Source organism: Notolepis coatsorum (genome assembly GCF_963971535.1).
Source record: "Notolepis coatsorum genome assembly, chromosome: 16".
Classification (NCBI taxonomy): domain Eukaryota; kingdom Metazoa; phylum Chordata; class Actinopteri; order Aulopiformes; family Paralepididae; genus Notolepis; species Notolepis coatsorum.
This window is the reverse complement of record NC_140180.1, coordinates 1,896,441-1,916,448: the sequence shown is the minus strand read 5'-3', so window position 1 is coordinate 1,916,448 and position 20,008 is coordinate 1,896,441. Positions and strand designations below refer to the sequence as shown.

Below are 20,008 nucleotides of genomic sequence, written 5' to 3'. Positions count from 1 at the left end.
GCGCATGCGGCCGCCTCTAGGAAGTGCGCTGCCGTCGGCTTCTTTTCTCAGCTTTTTTGTGCGGCCGAAAGTTGAAACTTTCTGAAGATGCGCTGCAAGCCAGCGCTGCCGGCGCACTCCCAGCATGTTTCACGGAGAAATATGCGCTAGGTGGACGCGGGCCCTAAATGACCTTATTATAGCCATGTTGCATATCTATGGATCGGGACAAATCTAATCATTCCACTGGATTTAGTATCACAAAAACCGTGAATGCAATCTGTAAATAGACCGCGCACGCGCAGGCTGGCAAACTGATCGCTGCGCAGGCTGATAATAAACTGCGCTGATACATGCTGGGAGTGCGCCGGCAGCGCTGGCTTGCAGCGCATCTTGTAGATGACAGAAATAAATCTACAGCCATGCCGCGGTTTTGCACATATTATAGCATATTTGAATAACTTTATTGTATATTAATTATATATATAGTTATTGCCTGACACCACAGTTCGCCCTTTGCTTTTTATTAGCTTTTTAGTAGTGTATTCGTGTAGTTATTATTATTAGTTTTGTCGCGAATCTCAATGGTCTGTGGGAGACAGCCAGACAGGCAGGCAGCTCCGGTGTCAGGTTACAAACAGAGTGGTAGATGAATGAATGAATGAAAACTGGGGGGGTTGGGTAGGAGGGGTGGGGGGGGGGGGTTGGGTAGGAGTGGGGGGGGGGGGGTTGGGTAGGAGGGGTGGGTGGGGGACACTGTACAACTGTACAAACAACACTGTACATTGGATTATTGACAAGACCATACTTGGTGAATGGCTGTGATTGGTTGTCTGAAAATGAGCCCAGCGCATCGCTCTGAAAGTTCAGAAAGTTTCAACTTTCGTCCGCACAAAAAAGCTGAGAAAAGAAGCCGACGGCAGCGCATTCCTAGAGGCAGCGCATTCCTCACTTGTCCCGCCCACACGCGCGGCGCGCCTCCTGATTGGCTGAAAGTTACTCCTAAGAACTCTGCATGTCCTCCTCGCTGGATGATCAGATTCTTCTGAGCCTTCTTCGCCCGCAGACCTCAACTGAAAACGGTAACTTTATTTCATGCTAAATGTTATTGTGCTTTGTCGCAGCACGACAGTTGACGGGTGTATTATTGTGTTGATATAATAACGTACATATTGGGACAACGTGTCTTATGATCTGTGGTGATTCGTGTCGGCAACGACTGGTCGAAGAGTTTCACTTTCAAGTTATTATTGGTGTTCAGCTCTCTGACAAACACAAACGACAATAAAGTCAGTCATCGGAATTTGAAGAATTACAGTTTTTGATAAACACAGACTTACAATAAAGTCACTCATCATCAGAATGACAATAATTCGCAATAAACGTCCTGGAATTCCTCTTGCTGACGGTACAAGTGCAGACAAGCACTCGGAGTGTTGTGGTTTAAAAAAAAAAAAAAAGTATTTTTTACTTTCTTTATTACAGGAAGAGAATTGGTTGAACATTTCGGTTGTAAACATTGTACATTTTCCATCTTTTTTCTTTCCACCCTTCATTATACACAGCACAAGTACAGCACTGTAATAGTAATATTACTGCCCACATTCAAAACCGCCCTTAAAGAGCACCTACGGGAGGCTGCAATTCGAAACTGGCCACCATAAATGCCCAAAACCCCCACCACCTCCTAATAGACAGTCTCCTCCCCACCGCATGTATATATTCCCTCCCCGCCGTATGTATATTTCCCTCCCACCCACCCACCCCCTCCTAATGTACAGTCCCCTCCCCATCATATGTATATACTCTGTCAGGATCTAGGGGTAACAGTACTGTATATTTGAATACCGCCTATGTCACAAATGTATCAGTACTAAATACCTATATGTCCCTATGCCATAAATGTCATGTATGTTGTGTATGTCATAAATGTCTATATGAATTGAAAATGGGGGACCCTGATGGAAACAAGACAAACGTCTTTCTCAGGTCTGCATCCCCTTAACAATTGTATGTATTGAGCCGTACTGTATTGCACCACATTCTGCAATCTGTTAAATAAAGTTTTCATTCATTCATTCATATACATTTATCCAATGTACAGTTCAAGTTATTTTATTTGTCAAACACACAACGATACAGGGGCATTGCAGTGAAATGAAATGTTTGTGTTTCGAGCTCAGACTCGACAGTCGACAGTGCACAATTAAGAAACAAATGCATATAAGAATGGTAACAATAAGTAGTAGTAGTAATATAAAATATATTATTTACAGTAAGAGTTTTGAGGTGATTAAACTAGGTATAAAATATATCAATTAGTGTGTATCAGCACACTCCCAACTTCGGGTGTTATATTTAAGCAATAATACACTCGGAAGACAGTGGTATGTCGTGCATATTGCCACGACTGTCACGCGCCCTCAGCCATGAGGGTGAAGCTCCAGTGGCGTAGGCATCACAGCCGTAAATATTCACGACATACCACTGGCTTCCGAGTGTATTATTGCTTTTATACAACAGGTTGCGTCGGGGGAAAATATAGGATGAATAATACAGACAATTCTGGGGTCTTTTATATTGATTTCAGTGAACTTGGTGTAGAAAAAATTGTTCCTAAAGATGTCTCGTTGCTATGGAATTTTAAATGGAGTAGGCTATCAACAAGCTAGGCAACACCAACAAATGACATATTAGTCTAATTTAACGTACCCGTTAACTATAAACGAGTGGATAGATATAGAGGACGGGCCTACATCTAATGGTGTAGGAGCTATTTGATGGTTTTTGTGCTTAGAATGTAGTTTGTTAAGTTCATCCCTCCCCCACAATGGAGGACTTCCAGACACATCTGTGGAAAGCGACCAGCCCCCCCCCACGTCGCGGGCTTTCACACCGAGCAATACAGACACCAGCAGAGGACAAAGGATCATCCCCACCCCCCCTCCTAACATCAATGAACACAGGACCCCATCCCCCCCTCACCACCTACCGCCACAAGATCAACCACACACCACAGTGGAAAAACAATTTGAACTTGACGACATTAATGAAATAACAAACTCAAATGGACTTCACATATTTCACTTAAACATTAACAGCTTGAAACCGAAATTGGCTGAAATCAGACATTTGTTTTTAAACGGTAAGGCTAATATATTATGTTTCACAGAAACAAAACTTGACTCATCTGTTCAGGATCCAGAGATAGAAATCGAGGACTATTCAATCATCAGGAGGGATAGGAACCAGTGTGGAGGTGGTGTCTGTGTGTATATACACAAAGATACCAAATTCAGCAACCGTACTGACCTTAACCATGACGAGATTGAAACTGTATGGATTGAAATCTTATTTGAAAGGGCAAAATCAGTACTAATAGGCACAATCTATAGACCACCAGAACAGAGTGGCTTTTATGACACACTTGATGGGTGCTTAACTGGGGTGGAGGGCGTAGAAAAAATCCTTATTGGGGACTGGAACACGGATATGCTACGTAAAGCAGCACCCGTCTTCAAGGCCTTCAGTAGATTTTCTGATCTGCACGGTTTCAGCCAGCTAATCACCCAACCCACAAGGGTGTGTGAATCAACCCAGACTACCATTGACCTCATCCTGACCTCCGACAAGTCCATGATCTCCAATAAAGGGGTGATAGCATGCGGGTTAAGTGATCATTATATGATATTCTGTTCCCGCAAAAAGCCAAAGCAAAAGGCTGGCTGTCACAAAATGGTCACATCTAGAGACCTCAAAACGTACTCTAGCGAGGCCTTTAACCTTGAACTGAAGAGCCTGGACTGGTCAGATGAACTCAATGGTACACTGGTTGAAGAAACCTGGCTTGGCTTCAAAACCAAATTCTCAACAATACTAAACAACATGGCCCCCCTAAGAACCACCAGGGTAAAAAATCGCGCTGAGCCGTGGATGCACACTGAAATACTGACCGCTATGAAAGCCAGAGACAAAAAATGCTCTGAATTTCATAAAAGTCAGTCAAAGCTTACCAAAAGCACGAGCAGTGAACTCCAAGCCCACGTGACTGAACTCAAACTAGAAAGAAACAGACTAAGAAATGACGTAAACTCCATGATAAAAACTGCAAAAAAAAATTTCATCAATGACAAAACTGAGAAACAAAAATAAACCACGTGAACTTTGGAAATTACTCAATAATCAACTAGGCTGCAGTAAAAAACTTAAAACCAGGTTCTCAAACATAAACATAAAGACGGACAACACGCTCATCACAGACAAACTGGATGTAGCCAATTACTTAAACACTTTCTTCACAAACATAGCCACAACACTGGTAAACAAACTACCCTCCCACTCAGGGCAGTATGGGGTAGAACACATAGTAGCATACTACAAGAACCTAGGCGTCCACAAAGACGATTTCAAACTGGAAATGGTAACAACAGATGAGGTACTCAATAAACTGAGCGCCCTCCAACCGAACAAGGCCACTGGCCATGACAACATCCCCTCCAAATTCCTCAGAGACTCAGCAGCCGCCATCACCCCAGTCATCACACACATAATAAACCTCTCCATAAAACAGGGACACGTCCCCAAGGACTTCAAAATAGCGAGAGTAACACCCCTGCACAAAAAGGGCAGCAAATTAGACCCAGGCAACTACCGCCCTGTTTCTATCCTTACATCCATCTCGAAAGTCATGGAAAAAATAGTATACGAACAGGTCGAAAAGTACCTTACGGATAAAAATCTAATCTACGAATTCCAATCTGGCTTCAGAACATCCCACTCCACTGACACATGCCTTCTCTATTTGAACGACCACATCAAGCAAGAGGTGGACGCGGGCAAATACTGCGGCATGGTCATGCTAGACCTACAAAAGGCCTTCGACACTGTCAATCACTCCATTCTGATTGACAAGCTAAAAGCAATTGGTTTTGATAGTCTATCAGTGAGCTGGATACAATCCTACCTGGAGGGGAGAGAACAGATGGTGGAGGTAAACGGTACCCTATCCCCCCCCCTCACAGTGAACTGTGGTGTTCCACAAGGAAGCATACTAGGACCACTACTGTTCCTAATTTATGCAAATGACATGTCGTCAGCTTGTGACTGCAACTTGTTCCTGTTTGCGGACGACTCAGCCCTGCTGGTCTCTGACAAGAACAAGTTACAGGTTGAAAAAACCCTCAGCTCGGAACTAGGCAAAATCTGCATATGGCTCGCCGACAACAAACTATCATTACACATGGGCAAAACAGAGTCCATTCTCTTCGGTTCAAATAACAAACTCAGCAAAACAGACGGCTTCTCAGTTACAGTGGGTGACAATATTGTCACAAGGAAAGATGAAATTACCTACCTGGGTTCCATCCTAGAGGCTAATCTTTCCTGTGACAAAATGGCATCCAATGTAATAAAAAAAGTCAATCAACGAACTCGATTCTTGTACCGGATCTCCTCCCTGGTAAACAAGAATACCCTGAAGACTCTGGCAGGAGCACTCATTCAAGGGTACTACGACTATGCTTGCACCTCATGGTACCAAAGCACCTCAAAGGCACTAAAAACCAAATTACAAACATCTCAAAACAAACTAGTCAGACTACTGCTTGACCTTACTCCTAGAACCCACATCACCCCTGCCCACTTTGCCAACCTAGGATGGCTTAGAGTAGACAACAGAGTACAGCAACTTGCAATGGGCCTGGTCTACAAGATACACTACGCGACCAAGGTACCCATGTACATGTCAAAATACTTCCCAAAGGTCAGTGAATACCACGATCACAACACCAGAGGGAGCTCCACAAATCATGTAAAACCCAGATTCGGCTCAAACAAGGGACTAAACACGTTTCGCAATTATGCCACAACAATGTGGAACGCCCTACCCAAAGCTGTAAAGGAATGTAAATCACTACCCACCTTCAAAAACACTCTCAAAGAACACCTACGGGAGACTGCAATTCAAAACTGGCCCCTACAAATGTCCTAACCCAGTTGTACAATAAAGACCAAGCATGGCTTTGTCAGTATTCCAATGTACAGCCCCACCCAACCCCACCCCACCTACCCAACCTCCTCCAATGTACAGTTTCCATGTCAAATGTATGTCAGTATTCCAATGTACAGTGTCCCCCCCCCAGTGTTGCGTTGTTATTATGGGCTGAGCCGCCACGCAGGATAATGACGCCGCGCACACGCACGCGCGGCCCCGCGCGCATGCGCATATGTTCCCTCGCGCACAATAATACACTTTGTTTGTATAGCCTTTCATACAGAAACTGCAGCTCAAAGTGCTTCACAACAGAATTAAGACAGGCATAAAATGAGCACATAAAGTGCAGACATATAAAATCAGTTTTTCACATTAGGATCTAACATCCCAACAGGCAACCTTGTTTATGGTTTGATTCAGTTTTAATATAAATAATAAAAATAAAGAGAAGATTAATTAATTATCTACTCAGTCCCGAAGTTTGTGATGTAGATATGGAATGTCCCGGGTTGCTGCTGTTTGCAGAGTGTGTTGTTGTCCGGGGGTGAGTGGTGGTGGGTGGGGGGTTGAATCAAAACAGTTGTCAATTCGGAATTGACGGCTGTTTTGATTTGGCCCTTCGTTCGCCGTCGTTCACCTTTGGACGGCGGTGCACTCTGTGGGCAGCGGCAACTTGGGACGTTCCATATATTTACATCACAAAGAGTCCCAGACTGGTTGAAGACACCAGCCTATAGCGGCTATTGTTATGATAATGCGAGGTAGCGCCGGGGCCCGGGACTCGGCAGGTAAACACGAACCGAGCCGAGCGCAGCGCGTTCTCGCGAGCGCGTGCATGTGCGTGCACGCGCTTCTGCTCAAATCTTTAATACTCAGTGAGGTACCACTGAGTGGTACCCCGTGCCATGAACAACGCATGCCTGCCCCCCCCCCCCTACCCAACCCCCCCCCCCCCACCTCCAATGTACAGCCCCACCCCACCTACCCAACCTCCCCCAATGCACAGTTTCTATGTCAAATGTATATACTCTTCTTCTGGATTTTTTTAGTATCACAAACAGTACTGTATTTGAAAATCTGGTATGTCATAAATGTATAGATGTAGCAGTACTGTCTATCTGTATGTCATGTGTGTCATATGATGAATTGAAAATGGGGGACCCTGATGGAAACAAGACGAAAGTCTTTCTCAGGTCTGCATCCTCTTAGCAATTGTATGTATTGAGCTGTACTGTACTGTACCCATTCTGCAATCTGTTAATAAACTTTTCAATCAATCAATCAATCAATCACTGGGTGGCAGCACGGAGCACTGGGTGGCAGCACGGAGCGCATAGGTTTTGAATAAAGGCACAGGTGTATGCTATGTCAATCAAGGTATCTAGGTATGGGTGACGGAGAGATCTCACGGTTTTTACCGCACGAACACACGCACGTACCCTCGCTCGTTTTCAGTATTATTAACAGCATTATGCAGAAATTATTGTTTGGCTCATCACATGTATTAAGTTGAATACTTCAATTAAATGGGAACTTTTACTTCACCCAACGGCAGGTGACACGGACTCGACATTGTGTTTTTTCTAATTGCGCGTCAAAGACGAGGAATCCCCGCACCCAACCGAGCGTCTATCAGAACATCAAGATAGCCACTACACAAGTAAAAACCCGATCTTACTTGGACAAATGGAGGATTTTGGAACCTGGCTTGGAATGCTGCTTCTGGAATCTGGATAAAGATCATCATCCCGAGATAGCACACCAAAGGAGGACTGGTTAGTGTATCGCACTGGGTTGCTTGCTAATGGAGCAGCAGCATTGAAAGTTTTGTTGTTATTGTATTGACTTTTTCACGAGAGAGACTCCAGTCTCTTAAAGGAACAGTACGTATTATCAAAAATGAGTTTACGTCATGATATTGTGGAGCCCAGCCAAGGGCAAAATGTTTGTGAGCCAAGAATAAGAAAGCCTTCTTTAAAGGGATTATCAATTTTGATTGAAAGGCTCCAAACGGACAGAGATGCATATTGTACACAAGCAAGGAAATTGAAAAGGGAAATCATCACTCTTCTAGTTTCCAATGACAATGTAAATCTTGTGCACCAAAATCTAAAACAGTTCAAAGCTCTATGTCAAGTTGCCTCTGAGGCACATAATACATTGATGACTGAGTATCCTACAACTGAGGATACGCAGAGAAAGCAGGACGAATGGTTTTATGCAACAAAGGAAACAAATGATACATTTGTAAATGAAGTATCAACATGGTTGAGCGAAAATGGGATTTTTCAGGTCAATGATGATAATGCTGAATTGGAAAAAATTAAATCTGATTTGCATGAGGAAATTAAAGCTGGAGACAGTGCGTCTAATGTGTCTAGTAAAAGGTCAAGCAGAAGAAGCAATGCCAGTAGAGCATCAGGTTCTAGTACTGCATCTGCACGTTTAAATGCCATGGCAGAGAAAGCGGCTTTAATGGAGCAAACCGCTGCTCTGCAAAGGAAACATGAAATAGAGGCACAAGAGGAGAAACTCAGACAGGAACAAGAGAAACTCAGAAAAGTTAAGGAGCAACTGGAGCTTGATACACAAATGGCTGTTGTTACTGCAAGACTTTCTGTGCTGGAAGGCAGTGCTGTTGGAGGAAAGGCCCTTTCAGATGGAATGAATTCCTACCTGAGCAAATCTATTAAAGAGCTGAGACCTCAATTCAACCTACAGGCAACTGCATTTGTGCCGAAGGAGAACACCCTGATTTCGGATCAAGGCTCAAGAGCGCCACCTATCTTTTCCACATATGATGTGCGACCAAAGGTGAATATGCACACACACTTTCAGGAGAAAGTACAACATCATGGAATTCCACAAGCAAAGGATACTACTCTCATGCCACAGTGGCAACCAAACACTGGGACGTCTCTCACCACTACTCTAAAGCATCAGTCTCAAAACGCTTTCACAGCCTCCACTGCTGCACCTCGTAGGTCAGTAGCTGCACAGGAACGACAGCCTACACAGAACGCTGCAGTGCAGAATACAGTGGACCAGGATGCCATTTGTGGAATCATGCAAAGGCAGAATGAACTCACCACATTGCTCATTCAACAGCAAATGTTATCTACTTTACCAAAAAGAGATATAACCATATTTGATGGTGATCCATTGCACTTCATTTCCTTTGTTAGGACATTTGAACATTGTGTTGAAGAGGTAACATGCAGTTATCAAGACTAGGGATGCCCCGATCACGTTTTTTGCCACCGATACCGATCACCGATCGTCGTGAGCCATATCGGCCGATACCGATCCGATTGTTTTTGATTAAAAAGAAATTAAAAATTATTTTATATAAAGTTTTTTTAAATTTTTTATAAAATATATATATTATATAATTAGACTTGTACTTGTATTATCTGCGAGACATCGCCACCACGCAACAAGTCAAAATGCTCACTATCTGCAAACAGCTCCACTGTCTGTGTGTACTCTAGTAGCCTCCAGCTCCAAAAAGGATTCTCCGGCGCTGCAGCGGGACCCCATTGGTAACGTTAAGTGCTTTGGTCATTTCACATTCAGCAAGCCCTCAGCTCGAATACGCATTAAATCAATGTTATAAGACATTGATGTTGGTGACAGGTATACACAATTCGGGTTGTTAGGGTCACGTCATTGATCACGTCATTCACAAATGGGTCACGTGGTGTCGTAGTAGTAAAGTCAGCTGTTCACCTGCGGGTTTCGGGAACAGTAACAATGAGGGGGTGAACGGGGAAGTCACACTTTGCTGACCGCACGAACGCTACACTATGATGAATCAAACCGTGACTCATTCTATTTTTTGATACTATATGAACTGTTTTTAACTACAATAAACTAACCAAACACAGTATCCTGGATCCGTGGTTATGTGGCGAGCGGCGCGTCTGGCAGGTACCATTATTTCCCCGTGTTAGTCTCTCGGTGACTGCAGAATGTTTGGATAGTCACCATACAATTGATATCAAGAGCTATCTGTAGCTACTGCTAGCCGGCTAGATGACGTTAAGACAGAACTTTAGTTCAATGGGACATTTCGTTTTGAACAGTAAACTAACGTCAGCTAACGCAAGCTAACGCAAGCTAACTGAGGTATGAACATGAACTACTAGACTTTCTGGATCATTTGTTGATATCAGGAGCTATCGGTAGCTAGCCGGCTAAATACCGTTAGACAATGCCTACTAAACGTGAATAGTTGACTGGGTAATTTTGTTTAAACAGTAACGATAGCTAGGTAGCTAACGTTAGCGCAGGTCGAATGCACTACAGACTCGAGCAGAGGAGCCGCACCTCTTTGTTTACAAACTCTACACGGGGGCGGGCGGGGCTAGGGAGGAGGAGCAGCGGCAGTTTGCAGGTCGTGTGTGTCTGAGACAGACAGCGAGTGAGAGCTGCTTGATCGGTTTCCGCTATCAGCGAATATGACTCATTATCGGAATTCACAGATTGCATATTTATACTGAGTATCGGCCGATAACGATCGGTGGCCGATCGATCGGGGCATCCCTAATCAAGACTGTTTGTATTTTCTGGAGCAGTACACCAGGGGGAAGCCCAGAGAGCTGGTGCGAAGCTGCTTACACATGCCACCACAACAAGGATATCAAAGAGCAAAAGGTCTTTTGAAAGAACACTTTGGTAATGAGCACAGGATAGCAACAGCCTACATGGAAAAAGCCTTTCGCTGGCCTGTTGTTAAAGCAGAGGATGTAGAGGTGCTGCAGGAGTTCACGCTGTTCCTAAGAGGGTGCTGCAACGCTATAACAGAGATACAGTACATGGAGGAGATGAACGTTCCATCAAACATGAGGAATGTTATGATGAAATGGCCATACAAGCTGCAGGAAAGATGGAGGTCTACAGCTTGTGAGATACAAGAACGGCAAGGCTACAGGGCCACCTTCCCAGAGATGGTAAACTTTTTGGAGAAACAAGTCAAAATATTGTCTCATCCCATTTTTGGTGACATTTCAGATGCACGACCAAGCATCACATTAAAGCCTGTAGATAAGAGCGCGCCGCTACCCAGGAGCAGCATTAAAGGAAGCGGTTTTGCAATAACCATCGCAACCAACCAAGCTGAAACTGTGCCCACAGTGCACATGATGCCAAAGCAGCCTACCGTAACTAAGGAGTTGTCCTCAGAGGCCTGCCTCTATTGTGAAGAGTCACATCCATTTTCTAAGTGTTTTAAACTGAATACGATTTCTCAAAGGGAGAAAATTGATTTTCTGAGAGGAAAAGGAATTTGTTTTGGATGCTTGAAGTCTGGCCACATGAGTAAGGAATGCAGAAGTCGTCTGACCTGTGATGAATGCAATCTTAAACACCCGACTATTCTGCATGTCCACAACAACGACAAATTGACCAAGTCACAAGAAACACCAGTCGGTAGTGCACTTGTGTCTCTTCAGGCATGTGGTTGTACTGGGGCCGGAGACCACGACTGTACCCTTTCCATTGTTCCAGTACAGTTGAGATCCAAGAAAGGAAATGGAGTGCTGCAGACCTACGCCTTCTTAGACCCAGGAAGTACAGCAACCTTCTGTACCAACCATCTTATGAAGAAGCTGAATCTACAGGGTACAAAGACCAACATTCTTATGCGCACTATGGGTCAAGAAAAGGTCATTGAAAGCCAAATCCTTACAGGACTGGAAGTGTCCAAGTTGGATAATAACCACTTTATGGAGCTCCCAGAAACGTTCACACATGAAACAATCCCTGTTTCAAAGAGTAACATCCCTACTCAGCGAGATATTGAAAAATGGGAATATCTGAATGGTATCAGGATCCCAGAATTGGACGCCGATGTTGAACTTTTGATTGGAGCTAATGCATCAAAACTCATGGAACCCTGGGAAATTATCAACAGCCAAGGTGATGGACCTTATGCCGTGAAGACCCTATTGGGGTGGGTCGTCAACGGTCCTTTGAGGGGTAATAATGGTTGTCAGAGAAGCTGCTCGACCATATATGCCAATAGGACATCCATTGTCAAACTGGAGGAGCTGTTGGTCTCTCAGTACAACCAAGAGTTCAACGAGAAGTCACTGGAGGAGCAGCAGGAGATGTCAAGAGAGGGCCCAAGTTTTATGGAGATCTTGGAGAAGTCTATTTGCATGCAGGAAGGACATTATTGCATGGACTTGCCTTTTAAAATGGATGACATCACCATGCCAAACAACAGGTGCATTGTGGAACAGCACCTTCAGAGTCCGAAAATAAAATGTGAATGGAATAAGGACTACCAAAATGAGTACACAGATTTTCTTACTCATGTGATTGACAGTGGCTACGGAGAAATTGTGCCTCAAGTCCAGCCGGACTACAAAAATGGCAGTGTGTGGTATCGCCCTCATCACTGGGTGTGCCACCCAAAGAAGGAAAGACAGAGTGGAAAAGCGAGCACACACCAGACGTGGAATTTTTCCAATCGTCAGTCCCAGTGACCAGTTGGGGTTCTCGTCACCATTCACCTTGCTACCAAAACTGTTGTTGCAAGAAATGTGTCGAAGGAACATGTCTTGGGATGACCCCATACCCCAGACATTCTCACAGCGATGGGCAAAGGGCTTGTACGGGCAGTACGGTTGAAGACCAAGACAGGGCAGTTGGAGCGGCCCATATCCAAGCTCTTTCTGCTTCAAGAAGCAGTGGAAGGTCTGGCGGTAAAGGTCACGACCCAACGTTGAGTTACGTGCTGGTAACCTCTGGCTCAGAAGAACCAAGAACACTTGTTATAGCTCCTTTTTTCTTCTTTAATGTAATTGTTTTCCACCTTCACATTTGGGGCCGGTGTGTAGGAGCTATTTGATGGTTTTTGTGCTTAGAATGTAGTTTGTTAAGTTCATCACTGGGTGGCAACACGGAGCGCATAGGTTTTGAATAAAGGCACAGGTGTATGCTATGTCAATCAAGGTATCTAGGTATGGGTGACGGAGAGATCTCACGGTTTTTACCGCACGAACACACGCACGTACCCTCGCTCGTTTTCAGTATTATTAACAGCATTATGCAGAAATTATTGTTTGGCTCATCACATGTATTAAGTTGAATACTTCAATTAAATGGGAACTTCACCCAACGGCAGGTGACACGGACTCGACATTGTGTTTTTTCTAATTGCGCGTCAAAGACGAGGAATCCCCGCACCCAACCGAGCGTCTATCAGAACATCAAGATAGCCGCTACAAATGGTATTCATAAAAACAGCATTATTAGCAGTGGTTGGTGATTTCATACCTGGTTGCACTGTTTCAATGACATTGCGTGCGCGCGCATGCGCATAAATGTTCCCTCGCGTGCGCACAGAATAAAGACTATGCCTAATTGCCTCTAGGAATGGAATGTAACACATTTAATTAACAAGTTGTGTGTGAGCGTATCTGAGGGCGTATTTGAACACCTGACACCTGACGACCTGAGCTGTTGGCGCATGAGTCGAGTGCAGTGCATTCTTGTGTGCACGCAGGGAACAAAATTAACTTTTTGACTTACCAGCCATTTGACTGGTAGATTTAAAAAACTACCAGCCAGGCAGATTTTTTACCAGCCAAAAATTATAAATAGCTTTTTAGTATATCCGCCATGTGTTATTATTACTATATAATACTCTCATATGCTATTTTCAATTAATATCATAAACAACATAAGGAATATTAGCATAATTTTTAGTGGACTGAAGGAATGAGTCAGCGTTAATAGTTTTAAATGCAAATAATTTATTGAAACATAGAAGTGGGGTCGGGACACACACACACACACACACTGTTTCAACTCACAACCCCCGCATCATATTGTAGTCTAGCAGGGCTGTACGCTAAGCTTTTTCACTAGGGGCACACTTGCCCCTAAATGAGAAATTTAGGGGCAAAAAATATTTTTTAGGGGCAAATTTTTAAATAACAATTTTACCATTATTTATATCGATTGTTTTTGATTTAAAAAAAAAAAAAAATGATTTTATATAATTTTTTTTTAATAAAATATATATATTATATAATCATACTTGTAGTTGTATTATCTGCGAGACATCGCCACCACGCAACAAGTCTAAATGCTCGCTATATGCAACCAGCTCCACTGTCTGTGTGTACTCGAGTAGCCTCCAGCTACGGCCAGGATTCCCCGGAGCTGCAGCTGGACCCTATACTGTAGCCTCCAGCTACGGCCAGGATTCTCCGGCGCTGCAGCTGGACCCTATTGACTATATTCAGCGTGCCCTCAGCTCGAATACGCATCGACTCAGTGTTATAACTAGACATTGATATCAGGAGCTATCTGAACTATTTAGTTTAATGGGACGTTTCGTTTTGAACAGTAAGCTAACGCGAGCTATCATGCACTACTAGACTTACTGGAGCATTTGTTGATAGCTATCAGTAGCTAGCCGGCTGGCAGGCTCACCGAGGTCCCAGTCCCACTAGAGACTAGTGTTTACAACAGCCACGGGTGCGCGAGGGAGGAGGAGCAGCAGACGCCGCAGCTCTCTCAGTGTGTCTGAGTTCAGTTAACGCGTCGAAAATATGAAGCAATACTAACGTTACTTTTCTTCATAGCTAAATCAGACAGTCAGCCAGTCTATCAGAGTGAGTGCTCAGTCGATTGTTCCCGCTGATCATACCTGCTGAGTGCTCACTGCTCAGCTCGCGTGAGTGACGGCATCGCGTCATCACACGCCTTGGATAATTTAGGAGTGAAATGCGAATGCAAGGCTTGAAAGCACTACTCGCAAGCCCGCCCCCAGATAATATTTACCAATCGCAACGGCCAATTAAAGGGGCAATTCGCGACGAGATCATCGCAGTGTACAGCCCTGTCTAGTCTGTCTTCAAACTTCCACTCCTCTCGAAACTTTTTTATATTTGAATATCAACATTATCTGTCCATCCTCAGTAATCCTCAGTTTACTATAATATACTCCTGTCCTGAATCCTGACTTCATCGTCTTTCCAAACGCACGCACACACAGAGAAAGGGAGAGTGCCCCCCCCCCCCCCCCCATTTCCCTTTCCTCAGTCCCCACTTTCTGCTGTTCTCTATGGCTCTGCCTCTGATCAGTAACGTTAATTTCGGGCGATGTGGGCATAAAGGAATGGCGACGATGCAAAGCATGTTAGATGCATTTGACCCGTTGTGAGAGAAAAAACCACCACAGACTTATTTCGGGTTGCAAAATAGGCGCACTGCTGTGTAGCCCTGCTCTGCTTAATGCAGACAGCACGGACTGGGCGGATATGACTTGCCGAGTTGCCACGGCCCGTGGGGATTTTCAAAATAAGAGTATCGATATGAACCGAACGTTGTTAGCTGCCGGAGCCATAGATATTATAACTGGAGCTGCGCTTGGGGCGGAAATGAGGCCGTACACAGGATTTTCAAAATAAGAGTATCGATATGAACTATTTTGTTACACGCCAGGTGGCGGGCAGACCTCTCATTGTTACTCGCCAAACCTTAAATCTGCCCGCCATTGGCGGTTGGCGGGTACTTATTTTGTTCCCTGTGTGCACGTGCTCACAGACCTGGTTGAACGGCGTGCAACCCCGTCCCATGACCAACTGGTTAGTAGTAGGGCTGTCCCCGACTAAGGATTTGGATGGTCGACTATGATTGGCCAAAATTTGCCGTTAGTCGACTATTGGTCGACAAAAAAAAGTTTTATCATTCCATTTGGGCTGTGGGGGGTGCTTAATGTCTGAAGGAGTCGACTGAAGGCTTCATGTCCTCTGCAAAAGCATGCAATTGGTCCACTGATGGATACATCTTGATATTTGTCTAGTCTAGTGTGTTCATTAGACGGGTGAAATCCTCTTTCAGTGCCTCTGTGCCTGTTTTCGTAGGCAGTTAGCCTCTGGTATGCGTGCCATTATCGTTAGCCACGCTTCTAGGCCTCTTTTCTTTTGGAAAGAATGATACATTTTTTTTTTAATATATATATTCGACTAAGAGGTTGGCAGTCGACTACGGCTCCTTTCGACCGATTAGTTGACTAATCAACTTATAGGGGTCAGCCCTAGTTAGTAGACGTGCCAATTGCCAATCCAACGAAAGACGAGCTGGTCGCGCTGGAGAAAAGCCGCAATTAATCCTTCAACACCACCAAGTGGACGGCCTGGGCATTGAACTGGCCCGACTCCCGGAATTGTCCGAGGTGCTGATGACTTTTTCCGACTTTCGCCTGCATTAGACTCCTATATCTATCCACTCGTTTATAGTTAACGGGTACGTTAAATCAAACGTAACGTTGTCCGCGGAGTAGGTCATGTTGACAGTTTCCGTTTGATGAATGGCAGTTGAAACTTTCTACAACATTCTAAAGCCAGCGCAGTGGTATATTCATGGTGATTTAACTAAAGCCAGCACAGTGGTATATTCATGGTGATTTAACTAAAACCAGCGCAGTGGTATATTCATGGTGATTTAACTAAAGCCAGCGCAGTGGTATATTCATGGTGATTTAACTAAAGCCAGCGCAGTGGTATATTCATGGTGATTTAACTAAAACCAGCGCAGTGGTATATTCATGGTGATTTAACTAAAGCCAGCGCAGTGGTATATTCATGGTGATTTAACTAAAGCCAGCGCAGTGGTATATTCATGGTGATTTAACTAAAGCCAGCGCAGTGGTATATTCATGGTGATTTAACTAAAGCCAGCGCAGTGGTATATTCATGGTGATTTAACTAAGGCCTAACAAAAATAATAGTTGGTTTCAGGTTGGTTGTCAGTTTGGCCATGGGTAGGTAGGGAATTTATTTTATTTTATTTTTTTATTTGTTTATTTTATTCTTTCCCACGGCGACTATGGATAGGGAATTTCTTTATTTAATTAAAATGTTCACAACAACATGGATGCATGTACTCTGCCAGCATGTTTAATATCCATAATACTAAATGTTTGACTAAGATTTCTATGAAACTTTATTAAAAAAAAAAAAAAAAAAAAAAAAAAAAATCTGATTTTTTTTTTTTTTTTTTTTTTTAATATATATTTTTTTTTTAAAACTCATAAAATATATTGGGTCGCACCTAAATCGGCAGGGTCGGTCGGCAACCTGAAACCAACCATTATTTTTGTTAGGCCCAAAGCCAGCGCAGTGGTATATTCATGGTGATTTAACTAAAGCCAGCGCAGTGGTATATTCATGGTGATTTAACTAAAGCCAGCGCAGTGGTAGATTCATGGTGATTTAACTAAAGCCAGCGCAGTGGTAGATTCATGGTGATTTAACCGTGAGTGTATCATGAATATACTCACGGTTTAGAACGCTCTCGGCCAATCACAATGCGTGGTGGTCAGACCTACCTCTGTTGTATAAAAAAAGTTTCACTTTCCCACTTTGTTGGGTTGTTCATGTGCGCTGACTGAGGTGATATTTCCGATATTTCTGACATGACTTGAAGGCACCATCGTATGTTTCACCTGACGACGTGAAAGTAGCTCAGCTGCCCTCAGTATTCACCACGCAGACTCACTGCTAGCTGGGTTGATGTCCACTCTGTGGCTACAAGCAACACAAATATATAACCACAAAACATGGCGGTAAAGGGAAATTGTAAATAAACCCAAACTAACCAACAGAAAGAGTCTTAAAACGCTCTTCCCAAAGCAGATATTGGAATGGAGAGAAGAGTACGGTACTTTCTGCATTTCTGTTCGCTGTTTCCACTCAAATATCAGGGGTTTTGTACTTTTACCAGAATTATATTCTATCAGAGTATTTCTACTTTTAATAGTAATTGATTTGTGCCCTTGTTGCTCTGCTGTAGGAAGCGTCATGTCTGATGTTGGGAGTAATGGAGACGCTGTGGATGCCTTCGGACGGAACTTCGGAATCTTCAAGAGGTAAAACAGCAATGTGTCTCTGTACAAAACAACCACTAGAGCAGTAAACATTACAACAACCACCACTAGACTAGTAAACATTACGGTCGGTGTGTGAATGTGTGAGTGAATGGGTAAAATATGAGGAACAAATTGTAAAGCGCTTTGGATAAAAGCTGTTATATAAAAAAGCAGCCATTTACAGCCAGAGAGAAAGAGGCCTTGGGCACATCTCCATCAACTAGTACATCCAGTATCCAAGCCAGGTTCGATTACCGGTATGTACACTTCACTAATAGCTTTAACGTGTGTGTGTGTGTGTGTGTGTGTGTGTGTGTGTGTGAGTGAGGCATGAAAGAGGGTAATGGAGCTGCTGACAGTTAAACTAGTCTCTCAGGTTCCAATACTATTGTTAATCTAAAGTATGGGTGTGAGACAGACTGACTGTATAGCCACATTTTCTTTCATACTAATTTGGTTGTGGATGTCCCGGTTTGTTAAAAAATGGTGCCCTATTGGACGGAGGTGTTTAGCAGGCTGTGACGTACAGGTGTAGAAACAGAGGTGTTTAGCAGGCTGTGACGTACAGGTGTAGAGACAGGTGTTTAGCAGGCTGTGACGTACAGGTGTAGAGACAGAGGTGTTTAGCAGGCTGTGATGTACAGGTGTAGAGACAGAGGTGTTTAGCAGGCTGTGACGTACAGGTGTAGAGACTAGAGGTGTTTAGCAGGCTGTGACATACAGGTGTAGAGACAGATGTGTTTATAGCAGGCTGTGACGTACAGGTGTAGAGACAGAGGTATTTAGCAGGCTGTGACGTACAGGTGTAGAGACTAGAGGTGTTTAGCAGGCTGTGATGTACAGGTGTAGAGACTAGAGGTGTTTAGCAGGCTGTGACGTACAGGTGTAGAAACAGAGGTGTTTAGCAGGCTGTGACGTACAGGTGTAGAGACAGAGGTGTTTAGCAGGCTGTGACGTACAGGTGTAGAGACAGAGGTGTTTAGCAGGCTGTGACGTACAGGTGTAGAGACTAGAGGTGTTTAGCAGGCTGTGACGTACAGGTGTAGAGACAGAGGTGTTTAGCAGGCTGTGACGTACAGGTGTAACTAGAGACGGAGGTGTTTAGCAGGCTGTGACGTACAGGTGTAACTAGAGACGGAGGTGTTTAGCAGGCTGTGACGTACAGGTGTAACTAGAGACGGAGGTGTTTAGCAGGCTGTGACGTACAGGTGTAACTAGAGACGGAGGTGTTTAGCAGGCTGTGACGTACAGGTGTAACTAGAGACGGAGGTGTTTAGCAGGCTGTGACGTACAGGTGTAACTAGAGACGGAGGTGTTTAGCAGGCTGTGACGTACAAGGGCTGGGCGATATGGCCTCTAAATGATATCACAATTTTTGGCTATGTCACGATATACATCACGATATTTTGACATTTCCTCTAAACTTTCTAAAGCACTTAAAAATGCTTGATTTAACCCTCTAAAAATCTAAGAGTAGTCTACAGACGCACTAATACAGAAAAAAATGTATTAACATCTAACACAATTTATATAAAAACTCTTGGGTGCCTAAGACTTTTGCACAGTACTGTGTTTTCTATCCACTTTAGCCAAAAATACACACGCATTACTGTGAGAAAATAATAATAATTTTTATTATCAGCAATGTTATAACATCCTACTGGTAAACAAAACACTAAAGGTGTGTGTGCATCATCATCATTATATATATTTACTTTTTAATTGCATGAAACATTATGAAGTATTTTCTTATGCCGCTTATATCGTTAATGAATTGTACCCGATATTTATTTAATATTGTCATATCGCCCACCCCTACACGGTACAAGTGTTTAGCAGGGTGTGACGTACTATGCTACTATACCTATACCACTACCTATCATGCTAATATGTCTATACAACTATTTCTACTATACTTATACTTAGAGCCATATGAAATCAGTTTTATTTTTTTCCAAATTCCATAAATCTTTTTTCCAAATTCCGTTTTTTCCGTTTTAATATTTCAGAATTCTGTATTTTGCTTTGTACGCTCATTTTACCATCAGAAATAGTGTCTAATAAGTGGGAATGAATAAATGTCCACAATTTAATAAGATATAACAGTCCATTTAATAGGGCCGTCTTAAATACTTTGAAGCTTCGAA

At 43.5% G+C, this 20,008-nt stretch overlaps 1 protein-coding gene across 1 annotated transcript in view; it reads left to right on the top strand.

Annotated features, from left to right (window-relative positions):
• Window positions 1-964: 964 nt before the first annotated feature.
• Window positions 965-20,008, top strand: part of LOC311242562 (caspase-3-like) — a 34,699-nt gene continuing 15,655 nt past the window's right edge. Inside the window, exons 1-2 of the mRNA XM_084331533.1 lie at window positions 965-1,061; window positions 17,786-17,861. Of these exons, the coding sequence (XP_084187659.1) occupies window positions 995-1,061; window positions 17,786-17,861 (143 nt within the window). The 5' untranslated portion in view covers window positions 965-994. The remainder of the gene's footprint in view (window positions 1,062-17,785; window positions 17,862-20,008) is intronic.